General features: G+C 40.7%; 1 protein-coding gene across 1 annotated transcript in view; it reads right to left on the bottom strand.

Annotated features, from left to right (window-relative positions):
* Nucleotides 1-26260, bottom strand: part of usp43b (ubiquitin specific peptidase 43b) — a 76311-nt gene that overhangs the window by 36940 nt on the left and 13111 nt on the right. Inside the window, exon 3 of the mRNA XM_008415457.2 lies at nucleotides 5739-5842. Coding sequence (XP_008413679.1) covers nucleotides 5739-5842 — 104 coding nt within the window. The remainder of the gene's footprint in view (nucleotides 1-5738; nucleotides 5843-26260) is intronic.

The following is a 26260-nucleotide window of genomic DNA, read 5'->3' as shown; positions in this document are numbered from 1 at the left end:
ACACAATCAGATAGTACATAAAATAATTCAACAATCTATCCCTCGTTTTATTTTGCATTAGCAAAGAGAGCTTCGTGAAATGTGTGCCTTTGTGGATCTTTACACACCGTAAATAACTTGATCAAATGTTTTTCTCCTTCTGACAGGCTTACAGGGGAGCAGATTGGGAGGAGGTAAATAAAGCTCTATTCAAGCAAACCCAGCTGACAAGGGCTCTGAGTGGATCTAACCCTCTTGGCAGAGCAGAACGGCTGCCCCACGGATGTCTTATTTTCGCCAGGAAACAGTTAGGGCGACGGCCCTCCATGCATACAAATCTCACTCAGACTCCACTGAAACATAGATGTGCCCTGTCCAGCTCTAAAACGCCAAAAGAGAGAGGAGAAGAAAAGGGAAAAGCGCCAACGGATGAGGTGATATTCCAGCGATGCTCTAATGGAGTAAGCGTGCCAAGGTTGAGAGGTTCGCGTCCCCCTGTCTGAGACGCAGCCATCCTGAAGAGACTGCGAGCTTGACGCTTTGCAGAGGCACTGATTTGAACTCAGCGGCACAATGCACCGTTTACACGTATTCATTCACTTATTTCAGCAGCGGGAGTAAAAAAAAAAAAAGAAAAAGGTCTTTATTTGCTTTGGTAATTTGTGCTCAAGACGTAAACCGAATAAAAATACTCATAGCCTACAAACGAGGTAAATAAATACAACCTATTTGTGAGGAGAACAACAATATTTGACTGATTTGAAGGAAACGGCGGAGGGCATTTCAGGGAAAAGTTCCACAGGAGTAAGACGAGCTGCACTAAAGCTGCGGCGTGTCTGTAATCTGAAACACTTGGCTGCCCATCGCCTGGCTTCATCGCAGCGAGCACCGCATGACTGACACTTTCATATGACTGTGTACAATTGACAAAGCTCAAATATGTCGAGTCGACCTGCTGAATGAAAGACTTCCATCTTTAAAACATGTCTTAAGATTCGACATTAAAAAGCTAAAGAGGATCACATGTAGAGTGCCTTGTGAAAGTAATCACATAGCTCTTGAAATTTTTCACCACCATGCTTCACCATGGGGTTGCTGCATTCAGAGAGATGTGGAGTGTTAGGATGCATTCACACCAGCACTGTTTAGTCCACTTTAATTGAAATCTAGTTTGCTTGCCGAGAAAGTCTGGTTCGCTTGGGGAGGTGTGAACACGCAATCGAACTCTGATGCAGACCAAAAAAGCAAACTCTGCTCCGTCTACAAACCTATTCTCAGTTCGGCTGTAGTGCTTTGAAAGGCATATGTGAATCCCAAGTGGATCGGAGACCAGAAACATCCAATAGAGCAGGACATTCTGGGTAAATACAACCAAAAAACGTGGGAGAAGTGGCTTGTCATCTTTTGCCAACGACGACAGAGAAATCCTACAACCGGTAGAATCTGGCGCTACTCCATTTTTATTTGCATTTTACGGAAAACTAAGTTGATCTCATGTCTTCTTCGATCTGAATCGCCCATTGTAGCATAAGTGTGTTTCATGTTGGCCTAATAGGTTAATTTGGTCTAATTTGCCCAGAGCACTTCTCTCAAGGGGTATAAATACATACATAAATACATAAGTGTTGACAGAAAGTATTTACATTTTGAATCAACATATTTCACCAAATGAATCGTAAATCTAAAAAAATGTATCCAATATGACCTGGTCCATATTATGACGGCATAAAACAAATTAAGATGAAATATCGCTTGGCTCCTCTGGCTCTGGCTGTGATTTGACATGTTTGGGCATGTTTAATGGCTGCGATGACTGTACACTGGACAAACTGGGCTATTACTGGAATAAATCTCCACTCCGTCAACTCCAGACATTGCCTCATGCTGGACACTGCATGGAGAAACGTTACACAAGCGGGAGGAAAGCGGGACACAAGTCAAGGAGTGTTTGATCCGAGTCGATTCCTGGTGATTACTGGTATTTGTTTCCACCCTGCTCGATACATGTTGTCTGCAGGTTTTTTGTTTTGTTGTTCTATTCTTAAAAACAGACTCTGACTCTTCTCTCTGCACCACCTCACCCACTCTCCTTGGCTGGGACGGTGTTTGAGTGGGAGACGGGAGGCGCAGATTTCGCCTGCAAGCCTGCTAATTGTGCTTGTTGCTGTGTAAGACACACCCCGACGTGTCACCGCTGAAACATTTGACAGCGAGGTTGGCAATTAAGAGCCGCGCTCCAACAGATGTATTACTGGTAGTCACACAGAGCTGTCAATTTCCAGAGGAATTAGCAGATGGAAGGCGGCGCAGACAAGCAGGGACATTAGCTGCTCTGCGTAGAACGGCTCCAAACCTCCGTCAGATCAGATCCAACGTTGTCGTAATTGGTCAGCTTTTTGAACGGTTTATTGGATAAACTGTTTAGCGGTATGACTTGTCAGCAATCTAAGAAAGATGTCACCGACAGCGCCTCTCAAAGGGCTGTGTAAGGTTTTTGAGGTAAAGAAATGTGACTGCTTAGAACATTTTCTACCTTTTATATCTGGCATAGATAGCATGCGACTGGAAAACAAAAACACATCTGAAGTAACCTGGTTGCGTAAGTGTGCACATCACCCTGAGACAAATAATTTTCGGAAGCAAATTTTGATTCGATTTCAGCATATTGTGTTTCTGGGTACATAACAGTTCTGATTTATGGAGAACCTAATGAAGTTGAAGTGAAGTTCAGCTGTCTTCATTGGACGGGTCAACATTTTTAATTTTATTAAAACCCTAATGATAAAAACCCAGTTGAGATCAAGATTTCTTTCACAAGTGTGACCAAGAAAGGCATCAGCACACGTCATGATGACAAGAAAACGGAAATAACAAAAATAGACATTAGAAATATGTAAATGACAACAAGTTGTTGTACAATAATCTCACTGTACAAAAGTGTCAGTCAGGAGATAAGTGTAAAAAAGCATTGTCCGCATAAGGTGGTAAATACACATCGGCTAATCCGCTAATGTGCTAATAGAGGAGCTGATTTTTCATTTAGCGCTTCAGCTAACTTTGAAAACGTTTAGCTTACCTTTCCATAAAGAAATTTTTCCAAATAAATTCTAAAGCGCTAATTTATCGTCGTCATTTAGCTAAATTAGCTCAACAAATATAAAACTAAAAGCATGAGTGAAAGGTCTGTTCCTAAGAATGACTTCCTGAAACACAAACAAGTGCATTTGTAATGACCAATTTGACCCTGTTGAGGGCGATACACTGCGTTGCAGCAAGTGTTGAGTCATTGACACATGGTCGGTAGCGGTTTAGCTTCCCTTAAATACCGTGTTGGTGTAGCTTGTTAGCAGAACTAATTTGTGTTTAGTGCTTTAGGGTTAGCACAGCTAACTGTTTAGCTAGTGGCGCCCACCACTGTGCATATCATGTGGTCAGTGTTGTGGAGATAAAAAATGTTTTTTACGTAATGAACTTGAAGGGAACGCAGCTCAACCAAACACATGAAATGTCTGAACCCTTCTCTGCACAATAATCTCTTAACAACTAATCTTTTACCAGGCAGAGTGGGGGAAATATGGCCAAGTGAAGACGTGGAAAGCCGATAAACTCCCAGTAAAGAATAAATGCTGAAATTAAATAGAAGGTGTTTAATCTAAGTATGAGTTCAACGCTGTGCAACTTGGATTTTTATTATTTGTTTACCAGTGAAATTGTGCAGAATATACGCCATATGAAAGTTGGACTTTGATGTTTTTCTTTACATGAGGTATGTAGACTTTTGTATGTGATCCAATAATAAAAGTGAAAAGAAAAGTGAACGTTCCAGACCAAGCATTCAGACAAAAGCTCAAAAATCCCCATCCAACAGATGCACACAGTGTCTAATAATAACTGCTTTATTTTTATCTCCTCGATCTCTGACTAATGGAAGCCACGAGGACCTCCAGCTGTGTGCTGATAACCTTTTCTGGTTTACAGCTAAATGCATTTGTGATTACGACAGCTGATTACAGAAAATCTCCCTATGAAATGAATTACAGAGACATTAACAGACTATTATGAAAACATTAAAAAAAAAAACTTGGCCACTGGCACAGTTAAGTATGCTAATTATTTCAGCACAAGTAAAGGCACACCAGAGAGTTACTGGTATGAATACAATTCTTCTCGCCTAGGAGAGACTCACATAACGGCACTTTGTCACGTTGTAGTTTTGTAGTTTGGGTCATTTTAATACGTAGAAAAGTCGGATGTAGCAGTTTGGAGTGGAGCAGGATGCTAGAATCTTTCTTAGCTGCTGTGTGTGAGGTACTGACCAGGGGGACGTTTCTTATCCTCTTTGACAACCATTGATTCTTGTTTCGTAAAGAGATGATGCCTGTTTCCATCCATTTTGGGAACCAATATTTTGTCATCAACAGGGGCCGTTGATGACACAACCTGGAAGAAAAGTCTAGGAACAAGATGGAGGACGCCATGAATGTGTCTGTGGGCCCTGTTTGCTGCAATCCTTGTTGTTTCTTTGTCTTCGGTTTGACCGACCCATTGGGTGACGTGATGGGTGACGTCATGGTTCATGTTGAAGAACCGGGTGCTCCACAGTGCCCATTAGAACCAGATTTGGTGTTTGGGAACGTCATTCTTCCAGTGGAAAAACGTGACACTGGTGCAAAATCAAACGTACTTTGGTTTGATCAAGTACCAGAAAGTTTCATTTTTGAAATAGTCAAACAATATAGGATCAAATGAACTGTATGCAAAATTTGTGTATTTCCATGGCTATAATTTTGTAACTCAAAAAATAGATAGCTAAAAAGAAAAATAAGCTGATAAGGGCTGGGTTGACCACATGGGTTCAGCATGTCGATTTACAGTTTGAAAAGATTAAATAAAATTAAATGAAAAAAAGAAAAGCGCAAATGACTTGAATACAGACCAAACTAATAGTTTGGATATTTATAATCCCATCTGTTACTCCTGGCATGTGTTGTTGTGAAGCTACCAGAGATGTGATGTTTGTCAGTGCAGCAACTAGCTAACATCAGCAGGATAAATCCTTACCAATAGTGTGCATTCAAATATTTTACAGTGCGTGTTTTATTGATTCATATTTTATAATGTGGGATTTCAGTGCCTCCTCTGATGTGTGCATTACCGAACCAAATCTCACTATGTTTAGTAATAATAATGAAGCACCAGAAATTCTCTAACTAAGCTGACGACTTAAACAAAAAAGTATAAAATACTAACCACACATAGTATTTTAACCTCTTTAAAAAAAAATCCAAGCTATCCCTTTAAAAGTTGCAACAATGTGAACCTTGCCTGTGTGCAGTAGCTTTATAAGGTATGACCTCTGAGTTGACATTTAGACAATCTGAAAAACACAACAGCACTAAATACTGTATGGAAAACATAACTCAAATCAAATAACAGGTTCGTACGTTGGGGGAGTTGCTGGCATTTTGGTTCAGGCACAATAAAAGACACCCGTCTCTGAGCTGGTTAAATACAGAGCACACAAATCTTCTAGGAGAAAATCAAACACATGATGTACCAAACAACCGAGCCACTCTCGGACAATAAAAAAAATAAAAAAATAAAAAAATCCATCAACAAGTGCTTCATACGCCCACGCTCTTCATGGGGGAAATCACCGGGTAGCCGTAAGAACCCCGCTGTTCCTTTGTTGCCGTGTCGCAGGATTTATTCGAAGCAGATGTGATGGTGGTGTGCTTGGAGTAGAGGACAAAACTCACTTGTACTGAGCCTGGAAGTGCTCCTGGACGAAGCTGTGCTGGGCCCTGGGCTGCTGGGACGGGATCGGGTCGGGACACGGCACCTCGTCAGCTCCGCTGGGACCCTGCGGCACAAGGGGAGGTCACCGTTAACACAGCGGCATGCGCGCGTCCTCGCAAAGTTTTGCGACGGAGCTCTTAAAATATTGTCACCTGATAAGTTAGAGAAGCGTTATGCTGATGTGCGGGAAGCAGTTTGAGGTCGTGAAGCTTTTATTTTAGCAATAAATTCACGTTCAGAGGAGGCAGAGAGGACTGACCTCACACAACTCTAACCCCCACAAACCCTCCTCCTGTCTGTTCTCTTTTATCTGTACACCTACAACAGAGAGGCTGGCCTTGGATGGCGATAAAACAGGAGCAGAAAAAAGCAGACTGATTACTGAAAGACTTGCAAGGTCACCAAACGAGTGAGGGACGGAGTGCTGTACACAGAGAGGGACAGACAATAGCCCAGTGATTACAAGGGTTTCCTCATAACCACACTAAGAGTAAAGTTTCTATAGAACCTCGCAAAAGTATTTGACACTTTACAACAACAAAATCTCATTTATATCAGGTTTATTTGTAAAGCAGCGAGGCATTTCAAAGTGCTTTGCACTTTAAACACTTAACACAGTAACCAAACATCACATTTTGTCAAATATCATCAAAATGGTCAAGAAAATCAAATATATTGATCAATGATCCAGTGATTATGAGTCAAAGGCAACTCCTAAAGGCGGAGTTTATCCTCGATAGTTTGTTCCAGATTTGTGGTGCATGGAAGCTGAATGCTGCTTCTCCATGTTTGGTTCTGGATCTGGTGGATGCAGAGCAGAACCAGAGGACCTGAGAGGTTCTGGAAGGTTGCTATGACAACAGCAGATCTTTAATGCATTTGGTACTAAGACATTCAATGATTTATAAACTAACAACAGTATTTTAAAGTCTATTCTTTGAGCTACAGGGAGCCAGTGTAGGGACTTTAAAACTGGTGTTATGTGCTCTATCTTCCTGGTTTTAGTCAGGACTCCAGCAGCAGCATCTGGATCAGCTGCAGCTGGAGGACTGATTTATTAGTCAGACCTGTATAGACGCTGTTGCAGTAATCAATACGACTGAAGATAAACGCATGGATGAGTTTCTCTAGATCGCGCTGAGACATAAGTCCTCTAATCCTGGAGATGTTCTTCAGATGATAGAAGGCCGACTTTGTAACTGTCTTAATGTGGCTCTGAAGGTTCAGGTCAGAGTCCATCACTACTCCCAGGTTTCGGGCTGATCGCTGGGTTTTAGTTGTAATAACTGAAGCTGTGCATTGACTCTAGGTCTATAACTCTAGATCGCTCCTCTTTACGTCCAAAAATAACAACTTCAATTTTGTTTCTGTTCAACTGGAGAAAGTTTTGGCACATCTACACATTTATCTGTTCTAAACATTTATTCGGGGCTTTGATGGGTTCAGAGTCACCTGCAATGTAGAGCTGTATATCATCTGCATTACTCATTATAACCTGAGCTAGCGGGAGCCTGTACCTCTGGATGTTAAATAGGAGGGGGTCCAGAACTGAACCTTGTGGTACTCCGCGTATGGTTTCTGTCCACTCTGAAAAGAACCAATGTCCTTGAGATTATTTGTGACTGATTGTGAAAATATTTATAACCATTTTTACATATAAAATGGTACTTTGTGTTGTTCTGCCACATCCAGTTTCAATAAAATACATGAAACTTTGTGGTTGTAACGTCAACAAACAAAAATGTAACTACGAACAGTTTTTGCAAGAATTTGTAGTTAAAAAAGTACTTTTCTCAAGCTGATGCATATAAGGTTAAAACACTGAACCCTCCCTGGATGGATTTGCCGTTTTCTGCTCTTCTACGGAAAAGCACAAAGCTGAGACCAGATCCATAAAGAAGAAAACAAAGTAATGAACTTTAATTACCTTGAGAATATGGTGGGAGTTAAATTCAGTTTTCTCTTGACAGGGATTTGGATAATTATAGGCTTGAGTTGCACAAGTGCAATCAAGGCTCGAGCAAGGCAACACCAAACAGAAACAGCACATCTCAAACCACAAGTTTACATAAAAAGACACAAACATGCTTTTCCTCACTATTTGAAGGTAACTGCACCGAATTTGTCTGGTTTTAGGTCAGTTTGAATTATAAAAAATATTGCTATTTACTAAATGCCACAATAATGAGAGAAAGAAGGTCAATCACTGATTTATTAATGTCTTCAGGATCATAAGTTTACATACAGAATAATTACTGTCTCTTCAAAGGGGCAGTATTACGTAAAATTGTCTCTTTTGAGCTTTACATCATATTATAATCATGTTATTCCCACATCAAAACACACCTGCAGTGTCGTCTTGATTCTTTCATGCATGTTTGAGCAATCTTAAATCTCCATGGCAACCATTCAGCTCTCCAAACCGCCTGGTTGGACCTTTGAGGTGAAGCTCCTCCTCTGAGCTGCAGCTTCAAGCCTCTGAGCTCCCGCCGTACAAACCAGCCCTCCTCCACTCGGCTCCTTCAGACTAGCCAGCAACAATTAGCATCATGCAACCTCCTCCTCAGAGCAACGCAGTCAAAACTGTTGCTAAAGGGTTAACAGAGGAGCCATGTTATGATGACTTCCTGAAGGCAGAGCTTCAGAAAAATCAGGAGTTTTTAAAGAGACAGAGGCCCAATTTCAAGGCGCAAAATTATGAAGTCAAATTTATTTCCAGTCATATTTGATATACGTAGGTTAACATAGCTACTTGATTGTGCTACAAAATGCCTCCATGTGCCTGAGAAACAAATAATGCTGCCCCCTTAAGAGTAGTTTAAAATTCACCCCTGATTGGGTCGGAATAAACATCGGCTGCTTCACAACGGACAAAGAGCCGACCTGACCGGGCTGACAGATTCGCACTCTGCGAGCTTCTCTCCGTTTTGCTCCGTTAACAATTCCTATGATCTCCTGGTACCACACTGGCTGCCACCGTTCCTCGCCTGGCACCTCCACCATTACCTCCACTCTCAAGCCAAGCTGAAAGAACGGGGTGGGAGGTGGAGTGGACGGTCTGCATTTGCCCATGATGTGTGTGAAGCGCATACAAAACAAAACGCCTTGCATTTCACATATAAACTAAGTCTGAGTATGCTTGAAACCTGACCTGCCTTCTGCATCTGCTTCATCAGGCACATACAATTCTCCTTTCTTCTTCCTATGAGGGTCAGGGGTTTGTACTTGTTTCTTTGTATTCTCCTCCTCTTTTGTTGGGGCACCAAACTGGAACAGCTCAACACAGCTGATCTTCTTAAAGAGACGGTTTGTTTTTTTTGACATGGGCTTCGATGGAGTTATCGGCAACTCTGTATATTAGCTACAACAGAGAGCAGAGGTTAGTTGCTACTGAAGAGTTGAGCTAATTTTGGTTGTGCTCTTTCCTTATCTCCTGTTCTATGCATATCCTACTAGAAGATAATCTGCAACTTACTTTTATTATTGGTAGCAAATGTCAAGCCCAGACTTGGGAAGAAAAGTTTGATTTTCTTTTCTATAAACAACAACAAACACTGGAGCCGCTCAGTGTAACGATGTAATTTTAAGGGCTGATGAACAACTATGACTTTAACATAAAAAAAAAAAAGATTTGTCAATTACAAACTGCTGTGTAATTTTAGATCTAGCTTCTTGTAAGATTGGTAGAAATCTGCTTTGGAACCGTTTTCATTTTGACAAACTCTCCGGTGAGAGCTAATCTTATTTTGACTCAGACTGTTGCATGCTAAAGTTCAGATGCTAGCCACGTTTCCCGATATTTCACTAATGTCGGAAATAGAAAATTTCGCAATTCCTGTGTTTCCGTTAAATAATAAATGTAATTAAAACTCGCACGTAAATTAGTTTGTTGGTGTGGTAAAACATCATCCTACCACTTCCTGTCATCATCTTTTTTGTGGTTTCCACCAGTAACAACATCCAGTTGTTGATCGTGTGACTATTGTCGCACGAAAAAAGTGTTTCTGTTGCAGTTTTGCAAAATACCTCAAACTAACACAAAAACATTTGATTAAAAAATTATGTGGTCGATGAAAACGCCATACAACCAAACCTGAACAATATCAACTATCCCTTCAAGATAATGTAAAATAAAATCAGTGAGACAAAATCGCAACACTAAATACATCTGGATATTTAATACAAGGCAGCAAAGCTTTCCTCTTCCATGTTTTTCTTCTAACCTGCTAGCGGATTCCACGGCTATCTTTCCACAGAGATAACAAAACAACTCGGAGTGCAGACCCGGTTGGGCTTATCACCTCTCAGATATTCAAGCCCAGTCCGGCCATGTCAATAGATTACAAGGTGTCAGCTGTGTGTTAGGAGTACAGGAACACAGAGACCCACTGAGAGAGGAGAGACAGAGAGAGAGCTCAAAGGCTCACTGTCATGTGGCGCAGATTAGCCTTCAGCCATCTAAACAATCATGTTCAGATACCAGCTCGCCTAGCAAAGCTTGTTAGCGCTGCTGGTAACTGAAATCGTTTCACAGGTTGTGAAAATGACCCCGGCAGAGCAGGGCCGGACCAGGCCGGACCGGGCAGGGTTGGGGGTCCGTCTCAGGAGTGGCCACGAGTCGCTCCAAAACGGAGATGCAATCTTTAAAATGGCCTGTCAGAAAAAATATGCTTGATAAAAATGCAACCAAATTGGCAGGCAACAGAGGAGGAGCGAGGAAAGGGAAAAAAACTATCAAAAGGAGCTATTTTTAGAGAAAGGATGAAAGGAGTGAAGGAAAGGAGAAGAAAAGGAGACAAACAGGGTGTGAAATCTCTTTCTTTTTTCCTTTTTTTTTTTTACACATGCTGGGCCTCCCAATGTTTATTCTGCAAACGGAGCTCTCACACTTTCACAGTCGGATATGCATTCTGTAGCAACAATGTGTGGGATCCTGACACCTTTCTCACACCTCTGCCGTGTCTTTATTTTCTTAATATTAAAAAAATGGCATCATCTTAATCCTCCTCGCAGCAGCACGTCACAGCTTGCCACCCTGCTAAGTTGGTGGTGATTTGTGACAAATGGGAGCATGTTGGCAGAAACCCCCGCCCCAAAAAAGCAGTTTGGCTAAATTGGAAGTTTGACATGGTCGGCCTGTTGCTTCCCACACTGACAGACAAAGTGACTCCAGACTAAATCGGCTTTGAAAGAGCTTCGTACTCGTTTGTTCTTCTTCCATTTATGTTCTGGGATAATTGAAAACTGATGTGGTTTTGAGTACAAATGGTCAAATAAATGTTTTAAAAGGAGCTTCCTTCACTGACACGTCACAGTTGTTGTGGGTCAACAAAACTGTTAAAAACCTAGAAGAGTTGCTAGCAGAAAGGCGCCGTTTAAAATGGCCTGTGGTGAGAGCAGACACACCATTTATCAAATGTGTATTTTATTTTTTTATACATTTTCTTGGCACTGGGACAACCTCAGATTGATCCTTGTCAGTCTATGTTAGTGTTGGGACTCAATTAAAATACTTTATCAAGTTAATTGCCGGGTTTGTAATTATTCACACGAAACTTTAATTGAGAACAATTGATTGACAAAATAAGTAACATTTCCAATTTGAAAAACCTTTATTACTGCACAATTATCAAATAAACCGACATCTGAAGGTATTTATTGTTTTCAATTTGTTATTTGGATTGATCAGACTGATGAAAAGTGAAACCCATTCAGTTTCGGCTTTTCCATTAACTCCTGATCCTTAATGAAACATCTTAAATAAATACGTCTGTAGAAAAGTGGACTGTGGACGTCTGTTTAGATACTATTTAAGGCTTGAATGGCTTCGGTGATGGGGTAACTCCTTTTAGCGTAGAAGCGTTCAATCAGATCGTCTTTTTTAAAACAAAAATGAACACCTATTACGCTAAAAGAAGCAGCTTTGTCGCCTGCTGCTGTTAGCAGATGTCGTGCGTCAGATTTACAGGCGTATCAGAAACAATACAAAGTTTCCGGCCTAGCATTAAAAAAAAGTGCTTTAATTGCCTTAAAATTTTTAGTGGATTAAATAAATCTATGCAATTAATATATTGAAGATAACTCTTATTCTAAAACAAAGAAAATAATCACAGAGCTCACATTTTAACCACCTACTAATCTTACTTTAAGGATTAGTAGAATTTATGCAGTTTGCATGGCTAACATTACTAAAACAACTGACTCTGCATTTTTTTTTTTTAAGGTCGTAGATTATTATCAGAGGACTGCCAACGTTTCCAGATTCAGCTTCCTCAGTAAATACCAGACAAAACTTAATAAAACACCAACATCCACTTTAATCCCTTTACTTCCTCACTTTCATGTCATGTCTGAACTCTATATTTCATCAATTTTTTTGTATTAGAGAATATTACAGGCCTGTAAATAGTTTAGTTACACTGGATTTCATTTAGGGGCATCGGATGCAGCAGCATTCACAATTATGCAGTACTTTGTGCAGGTCTGTCACTCAGGATCTCAGTATTGTACGTTGACGTTTTGGAGCTGTAACATCAGAAATTGTGAAAAACATCAAGTGGTGTGAAATAAGAAAGCAAAACAATAAAAACATAGTGACATATTTAGCATATTTAACAGAGGTTATTCTACCGGGGCACAAACCTGCGCAACAGCTAATCGTTAACACAAGCAAAGCCTGAGAACTGTCTTCTGGTGGCTAATCTATAAGACGACTTGGTGCCAGGAGAGTTGCCTGTGCCAGGCCCCGAGGAGCCTGGGAGAAAATTAAAAAACTCACCCTGGCACCTGGAAGCGACGTAATTGATTTCTAGGATTTAGATAAATGACAACGATACAGAGAGCAGCTGAGCAGTAGCTTAGAGCCCGGGCGCTGGCTCAGCACTGTCAGCAGGAGGCCAGAGTTCACGAGGACTGATATTAGGAGTCAAAAGGAAGAGGAAGAGAGAGAAGGCTGTGATGAATGGTGGTGGGGCAGACTGTTTTGAGGCTCAAAGCTGCCTGGTGGAGGAACAGATTCTGCCTGTAAAAAAAACAAAAAACCCAACAGACTAAATAGTTTGTTCGATTAAAATTAGTTCCAATTGAGTAGCTTATACCTTCCGCTTTAGTTCTTCTTTTAGCGCTGTAGTTTGGCGCCATCCAGCACAGAATGCTGTTGGTCACCTTGAATTGGAGCCAGTTGATACAGGAATAAAGATGGTGGGGCCATACCAGAACGGAAAGAAAAAACGGTGCAAACAGTGTGGAATGCAAAATGAACTGGTGTTTGCAAAATGCAACCTCCTTAAGTTTTACCTTGATGTCACTCAGTCGAGCTCCATGACGGGTTTTTACAAAGGCATATTAGAGCCATTGTAGATAAAAATGGAGTACAATTTCCTGCAAAAGGATAATCTTAGAAAATGTTTTGACTTTTGAATCTCGCAAATTTCTAAGTTAATTCTTTTCAGAAAACTTCTCAAAATTGGAGTAAACTTTTCAAACTCAGAAATGTCCTTTTTTTCCTAGGAAATTTCCAAGATTTTTTGCAGAAATTTACTCTTCATTTTTTGTTCATCTTCAGCGATCCATGCAAAAATGACTGATTTACTACGAAGGTAAAAACGGTGGTTAGTAAAATGCAGAAAAAATGTAAGATGAAGTAAAACATTGTGCCATGAGGAATAAAGTGTTTCACATATCTTTTCATCTTGTTTCGTTATATTTGTTTTATGAACACGTCCAAGTTTAATAATGTGAGAAAACCAACAACTTTCTGTTTATTAAGTCAGTACTTAATACAGCCAACACAAAATAATGTTAAAATTTAATTATGTTTTTTAAATTCAGTGTTGTCAAAACTTTAGCCCTTCACTTTACGGAAAGACGCTCAAAGCTCTTGACACGAGAAAATTCAAGTAATTCAGAAAATGGCTGCTTTTCAATTAATCATTAGACGATCGATAAGATCAATCAACTTCATATTAACTCAATCAATAGCTGTTAATCCCCAGGAGATCAACCAAGGGTTTTAAGCCAGCGACGGTAAGTCTCAAGGTCCTGAACAGATTACCAGACTCTTTGTTCGCTTTGTGAAGGCTTTCAATAATTCACCCCCAAACATTTTTGCGTGGAGTGATTCCACAACCTCTCAGAGAAAACGCAGAGCTCCCATCGTAAGAGACCACCCTCCTCATCCTGATGGGTTTTTGGGGGACATAAGAGGAAGCAAACCTTAAGAAAAAAAAACTTTGAATAATTCAGGCGAGTCGCAGAAATGCACAGACAAGAAAACAAAAAAATCACTATGGAGGAGTGATTGAGGACACGCAAACAGCACCTCGGTCCCCGTGGCGATTGTTATGAGAGGGTCCGAGAACAATGGGCAGTATCCGGTAAGACACAGCATCAGCACACGTGTGTGTGTGTGTGTGTGTGTGTGTTTGCGTTTATTGACAGATGGAGCCAAGAGAGCTATTGAGTAAGTGGTGTATTCAGCTGACATACAGAGTGTTGATAAATAATGGACGGTCTCCCTCGGCACAGCGTGCTTTCATGCGGTTTTCCTCTCTGTAAATAGTCCGTAAATAATAGTGAAGCTCGAAGCTTTTCTTTTGGACCCCTCGGCCCATTACTGGCCACATTGTTGAGGGGCAACATGCAGAGAGAACACGGTTCAGCGCAAAAAACTCAAACTGACCTCAGCATACAGTAGGCCATTGTTGACCGATGGCATAAAAATGGCAGAACAACTCAAGTATGTCCTCTCAAAGGTCAATAAACTAATTATTAGAGAACATTTTTAACTCTGGAACAAAACGTCACGTCCTGTTACTGGTTTTTACAACTGTTGATTTATGCTGTGACTGTTTCTTTTCAGTCCCTGTCACTGGTGTATTAAGAAAAAAAAAAAACTATAACACATAAATAAACAACGTTCAGCCTGGTGGGGCGCAAGTAAAGCCTGGTGGCCTGCCAGGCTTATAATACACTGGAGGAAACCTTCCATTTGGATTTTATTTCAGGGCATCAGACTGCAACATTTCAGATTTGGTTTGCTGGGAGGATGTGATAACCACGTTTTCCAATTAGGCACTACTTTGTGTCTAAGTTGAGGCGACACAGCACAACTCAGGAAGCTTTACTTTCCCAAACTGTGATCACACAATTTGGCTGCACAGCCCACATGCTGAGCAAGAGAGCCGAGAATGTTTCACAGAAAAAGGATGCTGACCAAAGCTGCAAGAAATAAATTCAATTAAAATGACAAATGGTGACTGTGGGATTTTCCACATTTTCCTCCTTCACCTTTAGAGTTTTTTGTTTTCCTCAGCTCTGAGGTCGTTTGTCTCGACTGCCAGTCGGTCACGGCGAGAATGACCCGGTGTTTATTACCTGCTGTAGCATTTCTCTGTCCGAGTTTTAATGCGCCGCTGGGTTTTCTCTGGTTCTCACCAGGAAATGGACAGGATGCTCTAAATAACTGAGTATTATTGTGCCTTTGAGTGACATATTTTGGCCATGAACATGTTTTTTCTGTTTTAACTACGGCTCCCTGCGCTGAGGTAGGACTTCTCGTCTCTTCACGCAGCCATCAACCTGCTCGGAAAGAGCCAATCTGCATCTCCGAAGCTCCTGATCTGATGGGATTTATCGCCACGCCAGTAAGTTATTAAATGCCAGCTATATCATTTTTTTTTTTTTGTCTTTTGATGAAAGGCTGCTTTTCTAAATTGGCTTTGGATCGCGCGGCAGGATTGATAATTACAACTTCGGAGTGCGATTGAATTTAATTCAAGACGGCACATTAAAAACTGGACTCGCCGCTCAAATCATTTCAATCAACAGCCGCTTAAATCACTCCAGTCCGGCCCGGTTTCAGCCGATTTAATTGACACGCTCTCTGGAAAAGCCTCCACTCAGCAAATCCGAATCATTTAAACACTCGGCATCGGCGCTTTCTGCCAATCAAACCCGGCAGGGTTGTGGGTAATAAAGTGAGGACAGAGGGGATTTTCTGTAGAATCAAAGAAAAAAAAAAAAAAGGAATTAGTTTGTTCATTTACCGTAATGGCTGCACCAAATAAGGTGACGTACGTTGTTCTTCAAGAGCGAAGCGAGTTTCAAGAAAAATCGATGAGCTTTTTTTTTTCCTTTCTGTTTTTTGTTGTTACACGGTGACCTTTAAAGCTAATTTGAGTTGCTGATTTAAATGTTCATCTGCAGGGTAATTAGAGAGAAGCAGACTCCGTTTCAAAAAAGCAAACTAGCAGCACGCTTCCTTTTATTCTTATTTAAGGGCTGTCCACAATTGTTGCTGTGGCTGATTGCAGCTATTTGTCCTTGAACTTTAATTTAATCAATAAGCCACAGCAGAAGCATGTGTGTGTGTGTAGGGGTGTGTGTGTGTGTGTGTGAACGGGTTTGCTCGGTTTAAAGCCTCATTGTGTCCGTGTCGCAGTCTGAAAGTCCCGGGTTCGGCCTCTAGATTTGACTTTACACACACACAACGTCCACATGAAAAATCACACATGGGTCTAGTTGAGTTTATTTGTTCAACACATTTCAGACGCGAGGCAGTTCAAAGTGATTTACAACATAAAGTCACCGACTGTAAAACAAGCAACAAATGTCACATTTTCATCAAAATCGCCAACATGCGTCAAATATGTTGATCAATGTCCCATTTTCTACTCATCAAAGGCGACTCTAAACAGGTGAGTTTTATGTCTTGATTCAAACTATGTCAATGTTTCGGCAGTTTTGCAGTATTCTGGAAGTTAGTTCCAGATTAGCGGAGCATTAAAGGTGAAGCGTCACAAGGGAAAACCATGAACTTCCTTTCCCAAAAGAGATATATTAATTCTAAAATAAATCAAGAGCATTTTCCTCATCGTTTTCGCTGTGGTCTGTGAAGTAGCACAGCAGGTTTTTAATCCCATTGAGGGATTATTTGTGTGAAAGTTGTTTGTTTGCTTTTTTTTTTAAACACTATAAAAGGGATTTCAGAAGCACTTACTGGATGTAAACTTTGTTATCGCAGCTCATCTCATTCCGCCTCGCCTCCATTGAGGGCTTCGGGCTTAAGCGAGTTGATGCTAATCTGGGTTAAAGGTCAGCGAGCACCTCAAACGCAGAGTGGTCACATTCAAACCCGGCTCTCTCTCAAAAAAAGCAACCAAAAAAAAGCTTTTCCAACAAGGTGGGTCTGAGCTGCAGGAAGCTGCTTCGACGTGGGAGGAAAGAGGTGTCAAATAGAAGAAGCAGAGAGACAAAAAAACAAGCACAGTAAAATAAAAAATTTAAAAAAAAGCTCAACAGAACTACGTCTGAACCGCCGTTCACATCCTCGACGGGAACAGGGAGCAGCGAGGAGGAGCCACTCTGCTGATACGCACCGCTAGAATAACTGATGAGAATCCAAGTTAGAAACTTTGGTGCAACGTCTGGGTCACCGTCTGGGTTTGCTTCTAATTTCGGTGTGAAACTATCCACACAACACAAGTCGGATCGCAGAGAACACAGGAAGAGGAGCTCTGTTGATTTAGGCTGAGATCTTGATTGATCCTCAAAAAACTTTATTGTACACTACAGTTGTATAAAGCAAAAAAACAAAAACCACAACTGACTTAAAATATTTTCACAATTTTTTTTTACCCTATAACAATCATATTTGGGTTTTTTTATTCATTAATGGAAGTCAATAGATAGTTTGATATGGAAAAGCTGCAAGAAAGACAGACAGAGCTAACCAAGCTAACCCAAAGGATGTGGTGACTGCAGATGCTACCATCGGTTTTAGCTGCCAAGTTATCAACATAAGATGGTATAATCTAATATACACGTGATATATAAAAGAAAAAGGGACAAAGTGCTTTGCAACTAGCAGTCAAAACTACGATAAATAGATAACAAGGTCAGAAATAAGTTTTAAGTAGCAGAAAAATGGCGAGGGAGAAGGAAGTAGGTCAGTTATGCTAGCTTGACTATTACTTGATTAACATGTAGATGTGCTGTGGAATTTGGTGTTTCGGTTCAGTTAAAAACAAAAAAGGCGACCCTCACACCAACTCTGACAGATTATCAGTAGCAAGTGTTAGTTACTCAACCAGTGCTGTTTTCAGATGATTATTTATTAATATTTGCAAAATATACATCAAGCATGAAAACATAATACTGTCATGTTTTGTTCTTTGTGTGGGAAATGTTTACATGTTTTTTGGTGTTGAATCCTGAAACACTAGTGGAGCGGTAGTCAGTCTGTTGCTGTGGCAACAGGTCGGTGTGTAGCGTTGCCAACAGAGTGAAAAAAATGAATACGAGTGGTTTTGAGTTGTTTTTAAACGTTTTTTTCTGTGTTATTTTTCATTTGCATTGGAGCTCTGCGCTAAATTAATAACACCTAAATCTCGATACATATTTATTACCTCATAGAATGAAATGCACCAATTCGTGTCAAAGCAGCTTTCACCCATATTGGCCACTAACGCCTGTGGTGTTTCTCAAACTTACCAGCTCATATCTCAGAGTTCGAACCTACAGTTGAAATCTTAAGATTAAAAACACACAAAAATAAAGACATGCAGATTTTTTTTTCTCACCGTCTCAAGTTAAATCAGAACAAACTTCTCTCGCTTTACGTTAATTAGAATTACCAGTTATTTCTATATATTTTTAAATGCCACAATAATGGCAGAAAGAATCTTTTCCTCATTGTTTAAAGAGTCAGTAATCATTTTGTAGACTAAACAAATATGACATTTTCTCTCTCTATTGTGGCATTTAGCAAGCAATCATAATTTCCAGCTAACCCAAAACAAGTTCACTTCCGACAGTGAGAGGAAAGAAAAAAGGTGGCTTTTTAGTTTTTTGTTTGTGACTTTCTGGTTTCCTCTGTAACTCCTGCTGCTTTTGAGATGTGACAAACCGTGTTAACATGGTGTGGTATCTACGCCACAGCCTCCTCTGCTTCACCTGTCCGGAACGTATGGCGTCCCATCTGTCGGCTGAACTCTTTAGATCCTCCTCTTCCTCCTTCCTGCTCCTCACCCTCAATTTGCTTCGTAAAAACACAACAGAGTTTTAACGCACTTTGCTGCTCTGCTTTGCTCTGGTGCTGCCATAAGTGGGAAGCAACCTATCTTTTTTCCCCCTCTCGCTCTCTTTTGTTTTCTCTTCCTGTCGTGATGCACAAAATACGTGCGTGCCAGGCGGCGGCGGCCTCCAGTGCCAGCTAGCAAAAGCCTGAAGCTGCTTGCTTTACGTCATAAAAAGTAATCAGTGCTACTCTGCATCACTTCTAACGTGAGAAATTAAAGCACGGAAATTTAAACCTGAGCTACTGTGTCAAGGTTTCTGAGTAACTCGGATCCGGATGTGTGCACAGACACGGTTACCGTTACTTTACAAACCAACAGCCGCTCCTGCCTACCTCTGCGTAGGCAGAGAAGAAGAGACACTGCGGCGCAGCGGCTGACTGGCACGGCTCACACACGGTAGCTGCACAGCTGAAATCGTTTCTGCCGTCTCATTTCAGAAGCGCCCGCAGAAATGCATTTCTCTCTTTCTCTTTGTGAGAATCTCCGGCTGGCACAGACTTCTCCTCCTTATTTCACTGGTTTTTAAATCTCCTACTTACAGAAATTAGCAAAAAATAAAAAAGTTGTTTTGTATCTTGTCACGTTAGCAACCGCTAACTCCTAAATCACTCGCTCAAGATCAATTAGCTTTTAAGTTTTGTGAAGATTGATTGAAATAAGAGTAGTAGAAGTTACTACAAACGTATCAATGTAAAAGTGTACTCTAGTGTACTTTAATGCATCAATTTGTGTTTGCAAAATTAAAAATCTGGGTCGTGACCAGGGTTGTATTTGAAGAATAAAGGGTCCTGGGCTGGAGCCAGTTTTGGTGCCTCATCCACCCCCCAGAAAACAAATAAATAAATAAATATCTTTTTCTCATGCAAATTACAAAACACTGATAGGTAGGGCTACACAGACGAACATTTTTTTTATGTTATTAAATTATGGCAAAACTATTACAACTTTTTCAAATAAAGAATGACCTAAATCGTGTTTTGTTGTTGTTGCTGAGAATAGACTGAATCTTTTTCTGTTTTTTTCAGTTGAGAAGTTCTTTCCACTTGCCTGAAAGAAAGGCTAGTGGTTGCCTTTCAGTGAAGAAAACGTGAACGTTTTGAACTCGGAATGATTCTGACCATTTCATTTGTTTAATTAAAATATTTCATGCTTAACTTATTGTTGATCAGGAACAACATTCTCAATAAAGCTTTGTATTTTAGTAAAAAAAAAAGGACTTTGACCTACAAGTACTCTTCAGTTGTTTGCAGGTTGGTAAGTACAAATTGATGGGTGGTTGGTTTAAACCAGTGTTTCTCAACCCTGGTCCTCACCGGCCCGCTGCTCTGCATGTTTTAGATGTGCCTCTATTCCAGAACAGCTGATTCAAATGATTGCACGACCATCAAGTACAGGAGAAGCCTGTTAATCACCCAGAGATACAATTCAGGTGTGTGGCAGAAGGGAAATACCTAAAACATGCAGGACAGGAGGGCAGTGAGGACCAGGGTTGAGAAACACTGATTTAAAATATCTGGCAGATTTCCCCATGTTGGTCCTGAAAAGATGTACTGCAACTTTAAATTAACCAAAAATCCAGCAATTTATATTAAAAAAATCACCACAAGCAAAATGAGTAACTATGATGTTTTCATGACGTGAAGCACTTTGAATAATAATAATAACCTTGGTTGATGAGCGAGGTGCAACTTTTGTAAAACAAGAACTGTACGTAAATGTTAAATCTGGGGTAAAAAGATCGGAGTGGGGCCGTTCAGACCGCCATGAAAAAGTCGGATATGGGTCGCAAATAAATGGAAAAAAAAAAGACACAACGGGGATTTGGGTTGGATTTTTGTCTGCTGCGTTAACGAAGCCTTAGAGAGAGAAAACAAAATAGATGCTACGAAAGACAAATCGGAGTTCTTGAACAGAAAAATTTATTATTTTTTCTTCATTTCAGGATTAAATACATGCGGTAGAAAACACAAGCTTTCATTAATGATGTCAGGAGGGATTATTTGAACAAACCGACGTGGATTTTACTTCTTAATTTTGACATCTCAGCTCAGAGATCAAAGCTGCAGAGCTGCCACTTCCAATTTATTTCCATCTGTTTCGCTGTTTGGACCAGACAGCGTGGATGAGGTCCAGTACTGTGGCAAATACGGTAAGTTTGTATGCAGAATAGGATTTTTTTCTAATCACAACCGTTGGATTCTCTTTGCTATTCCAAATGTTGCCGAATATGGTTTTTTTAAGAGAACATTACTTTCCTCACTGCAAAAATGCAAAAAAAAGAGACATTTTGTTAGAACCACAACGGGTTTCCTGGTGATCTCCTCCTTTACTACCGGTGCACGTTTTATTTCAGCTTTGTACAAGCTGAGAATTCAGCCGTGGCAGTAGGCGCCGCACGTCCCACTTTACCCACCCATTCTGCAACTGTAACCCACAACTCCACAATATTTTTGAGAAAATAAAGAATCCATTTTTTTTCTCACAAATTATATTTAAATCACCATCTAAGACTTAAACAATGAAATATTTTCTGTTTTGACTATCTCTAAGGCTTAAAAATGCATTTTGACAGCTATTTTTTGGGGAGCTATTTTTTGTGGTGACCACAAAAAATAGCTGCTTAAAACACCATTCTTAGCCTGACAATAATTGATAGTAGTTATAAGTACTTTAATAGAAGAATGTGGTCTTTGTGAATTAAAACCATGAAAAGTAATTTAGAAGAGGGGGGGAAAAGAAACAGTTCCCCCATACTGTTCACTGCTACACACTCATTACGGGCTGAAAAGCACTAAAAGGTCAGGCTCTTAATCTCCCCGAACTTAAAAAGTAACTTGTCATTCTGACTTGGTTTTATACAACCCTCCGGGAGACAAGTTCTGCGCGGCGAAAAATGTTCCTTTCACAACTACCGGTGCACGTTTTATTTCAGCTTTGTACAAGCTGAGAATTCAGCCGTGGCCGTAGGCGCCGCACGTCCCGCTTTACCGGCGTCTCCTCACCCTGCTTACGAGCCGGTCGTTATCTTTATCACAGGCCAGGTGCCGCCGCCGTAACTCACCGGCTGGCACCGCCGCCCGGCCCAAGTCAGGAGGTCAAAATGAGCGAGTGTGACTCTGACTGGGAGCTTTAAAAACGCAGGCAGGGGTTTTCGTATATTTGCTCGGCATTTGGCAGGATGGTAGTATGTGTACAACTCGGGTCAGATGTTTTGGGTTTCCTCCCGCAAGCTGATCACGAGCTGCATTACCGCTACAAACGTGCGCAAAACTTTGACTATGTTCCGCTAATGTAAAAAAATAAAATAAAATAAAAATTCGCAATTGTGGTGTTTCCATTAAATAAGAAACATGACCAAAAATCACACGTGTATAAGTTTGTGAGATCATTTGTCAAAAGACTAGCCACATTTGCAACATTTCACTTGATTATATGAAGAGAGGAACATGGCATCTTCAGGAATAAGGAGTTTAACTCAAGGACCAACCAGACTTCCTGGTACGGTGGTTCGCCCAGGGCGCCACCCAGGCTGGAAGCCCCACACACCCACCAGTGTTGGTCAGTGGTTAAACTGGACTTAAGACAATGTTGCATCTTTTTTTGTTCTGAATAATTCAGACAATATGTACACTCATTTTTTTGATTGTTTGTTTTTACTAATTAAGACAATTGAAAAACTCTCGATGGTCAGTTTTTGATTTGTAAAACTTTGAGAAATCAATAAATAAATTATATGGTTTTGAATTTGAACAAAAGCAAAACTTAATTTTGTTCTATTAAAAAGAACAAAAAAAAAAACTAACCAAACCAAACACTCAAATTATAATATTTGAGTGGAAAAAAAAGAAGGTAAATCTAATGTGCTTGAGGTGTTATCTTAAAACACACCATGAGATTGGCCATGTTACTCTTAAATGTTGACGGTCAGCCTGCCAGAAAGCTGAAAGTCATGAAATCATGTTTGGTACCAAACTACTTTACCCAACGTCTGAATTTGAAGAAGGTCATGAAACTTTTTCAAATTAAACTCTCTGTTTTTAAGCAAATGGAAATCATTTTTGAAAATCACACTTAATTTGTACCACTCTAATAAAATCAAACCTTTACTATCAAATAATACAAAAACATTCAAATTAATTGACATCATGTCATGTTGCATCAGTGAAGAGGACCCAAATGCAGAGAGGCTGCAGCGGTAAGTAGATTTGAAGATTTAATGGAAAAATAAGGATAAAAAAAAAAAAAAACATGAGCGCACAGGGAGCCAGAGGAGAACAAAAAACATCAGAAACAAACAAAAACACAAAGAGCAAGACCAGGAGAACACGATCAAAAAGGATTTCACAGGAGAAGTAAGAGAAGCAGAAGTTTGAAAGTACTGGGAGGGTGAATGTTGGGGCTTAGGAAATAATCTAATCACACTACAAAATGTGTAGATATGAGGAACGTCAAAAACTAGAGTAACTAGACACAAAAACATGAACTAAACTAAGAAAGGATTGAACTAAAGTAACATCAGAAACAAGACTGAGCTAATAAAAAATATGAAACTAAGAAACATAGAAATAGTTTAGAAAAAAGAAGAAACTCAAACAATACAAGATCCTGACACTTCAGTTCTAATTTGACTCCATTTGCGAAAAATCAAGAGTCCTTGGTTTTCCCCCAAAATACTGCCAAAAAGAATTGGTCTACCTGTGGTGTTTGGTTGATAATACCCAAATGTCTTAAGAAAAGTTTTACTTTTTCAGTAATACATTAACTCTCTGAAAAATATCTAAAAAAAATGATTTCATATGTCTGATTTTCACCCAGGCTTCTTAGTCGGCTACAAATTTGTGTCTGGTCTCAGAGTGGGCAACAAGTGTCCCTTTCTTCCAGCCGCTTACAAAGAGGTGCATTCATTAAGCCAAGAAAGACAGAGCAGAGTGAGCCAGAGAGAGAAAGAAAAACGCACACACACACACGCATACACACACACAGACAAACACTCAGAAGACGAGATGATCACACTTGCTCTGTTTTTCTAAGCAGAGACGAATCAACAAACCGAGAGCAGAATGAGCTCTGTGTGAGTCAAAGCCACGGGGGGAGTTAACGGTGAACGCCGTGCGGTGTGTGTCATCACCCGTTACGAATGCGAAAAAAATACGAACCGGCCTGACGTTTTCATTTGGTCTGAGAGGTGAGGTCGGGGTTTGTGTTTGCGTCTTTACGTCATGAGGAACACAAGCTTCAGTGAACAAAGCAGCAGCAGCAGCGCGGGGACCCGCTTGCTTCTGGGTCAGCGGTAAAAAGACACTGGAGCTTTCCGACTCCTTGACTGAGAACGTGAAGAGACTGGCAAACCGGCTGGAGCCCCGGATACAAACGCTCCCGTAGGCCGACCGAGGAAGAGATTACCGCCCAGATAACATCGACTGACCGAAAGGGAAATAAAACGTTTGAAGTCATCCAGCGTGAGGGATTCTTATTCCTCCCTGGTAGCGAGTCTCTACACCCTCTGAGTTCACACTGGGGCAGGGTTGAGCGAAATCAACCCCGCATACCAAAAAGCATTCCAGAGGTACGGCACGTCAGAGTTATGAAGGACAACGGAGATGATAAAAGCGAGGAGTGAACCATGATTCACGGGGAGGGAGATTTACCGGAGTAAGGAGAGGATCCATCTACCCACCGAATGGAATCCACCACAAACAAAAGATGTGTTTGTGAAGAGCCAAACGCCAGCAGAGAGGCAGAAAGGCCCCGGACAAACACAACAGACCTGAGATGTTCTGATCGGGAGAGAAGTCTTCAAAATGTTCCCCAAATAATTAAGAGTTGTTTTAGTCTCGTAAGGCAGAGGGAGAGAGAAAAGAAAACACAAACGCCAAGAGAACAGATTAATTAGAGACTTTGCAGAGACGCTAATACAGCTGCCTCAGTTACCTTTCTGGTGTCAGTTGACTTGTTAGCAAAAAGTACATGTTGTCTCTGTCAGCTCCCGTCTGGTTAAAGCTCATTACGAATGAGGGGCTTGTGCAAGCAAATGAAGTGCAGCGCAGACAGAATGAGTCATTACGGTTTTTTTGTATCCGAGATGTTTTGATTTTCACTGATTAAGAAACTGAGTTGATGCTTATCTGGGCTGAATTACCAAATCCTCTACAGGAAAGAACAAAAACCCAAACAAGAAAAGACACAAAAACAAAAAAATTTGATCTGCTATGACTTTGAACTATATTTAACCAAAAGTATTTTGGATTTAATTTCTGAGAGACTCATAAATGTCATTGATGTACTCGATGCTCTCTCCGGTGAGGGCTACTTGGCTCGAAGCGGCACGTTACGCGGTCTTCTACTGCGGTCAGCAACGCAGAGTTGCAAACTTGAGTGAAAATATGAGTGGGTGGAGTGAGACTGGTGAGCTCAGCGGTAAATTTCACTTTGAAAAACACAGCGGTCAGAGCGGGCGACCCGCATGCAGAGGCTAGACGTCCAAATCCCGTCCTCGGTTCCTTTGCCACATTCCCACATTTTCTCTGCCCCGTCCAGTCTGATTAACGTCAAGTAAAATTCTTAAAAATAATATTTTTAAAAACCACAGCAACATTTTACATGTAATTTGGTAAATAATGACACATTTAATGCAAAGTTGCTTTAAAATTTACATTAAAAATCCAGTAAAATTGTCATTTATTACCAAATGACGCTTCATGACAACAGTTTTAGTCTTTGATAAAGACTCCTTCGTCTTCATGACAGGTGTTGTCATGTTTATGACAGTTTGTCATGTCAGTCTTATGACTAATAAAGTGTCTCCAGAAGTGTGATGGCCGTTTGGATGAAAAGCTGGTATATAATCTACTTATTGCAGTGGAAGCACAACTAGTTCAACATTACTAGATTACGTTTGAAACAGAACGACTTCCTTAAAACCACCTCGAACATGAAAACCCGAAAAACTGAAATGTTTGGTTTGAGACACTAAAGCTAACAAGCTAGCAAAGTTAATCATAGTGATTAATCACAACGCTGGAGTGTGACTTACACTTATTTAGTAGATCAACAGCACTAATTTCCTTTTAGAGTGTCAAAAAGTTTGACAAATTCAGACACCGACTGGATTTGACAAGAATAAACGAAGGAGAAGCGAGTTGAAATGTCCTGAAATACGCGACGTCCGTGTGTTTAACGGCGCCATAAGGCAGCTTTAGGTTCTCCACACCTCACTGGCTTCTGGAGGCGCCAACAAGGCGCCCTGGAGGGCAGCGCAGCAAGACGCCATCAGCAGCCTCTCTACCCGGCTTCCTGTCTCATCCCATGCTAAACTGGAGCCGGGCTTAAAAAAAAAAAGAAAACGGTTAGCTTTCAGACGGCTGTTTGAGCAAAGGATTTATAAGGAACCGAACAGAGTTGCC

The sequence above is a fragment of the Poecilia reticulata genome, linkage group LG8 (genome assembly GCF_000633615.1).
Source record: "Poecilia reticulata strain Guanapo linkage group LG8, Guppy_female_1.0+MT, whole genome shotgun sequence".
Lineage (NCBI taxonomy): Eukaryota > Metazoa > Chordata > Actinopteri > Cyprinodontiformes > Poeciliidae > Poecilia > Poecilia reticulata.
This window is presented reverse-complemented; position numbering and strand designations above follow the sequence as displayed.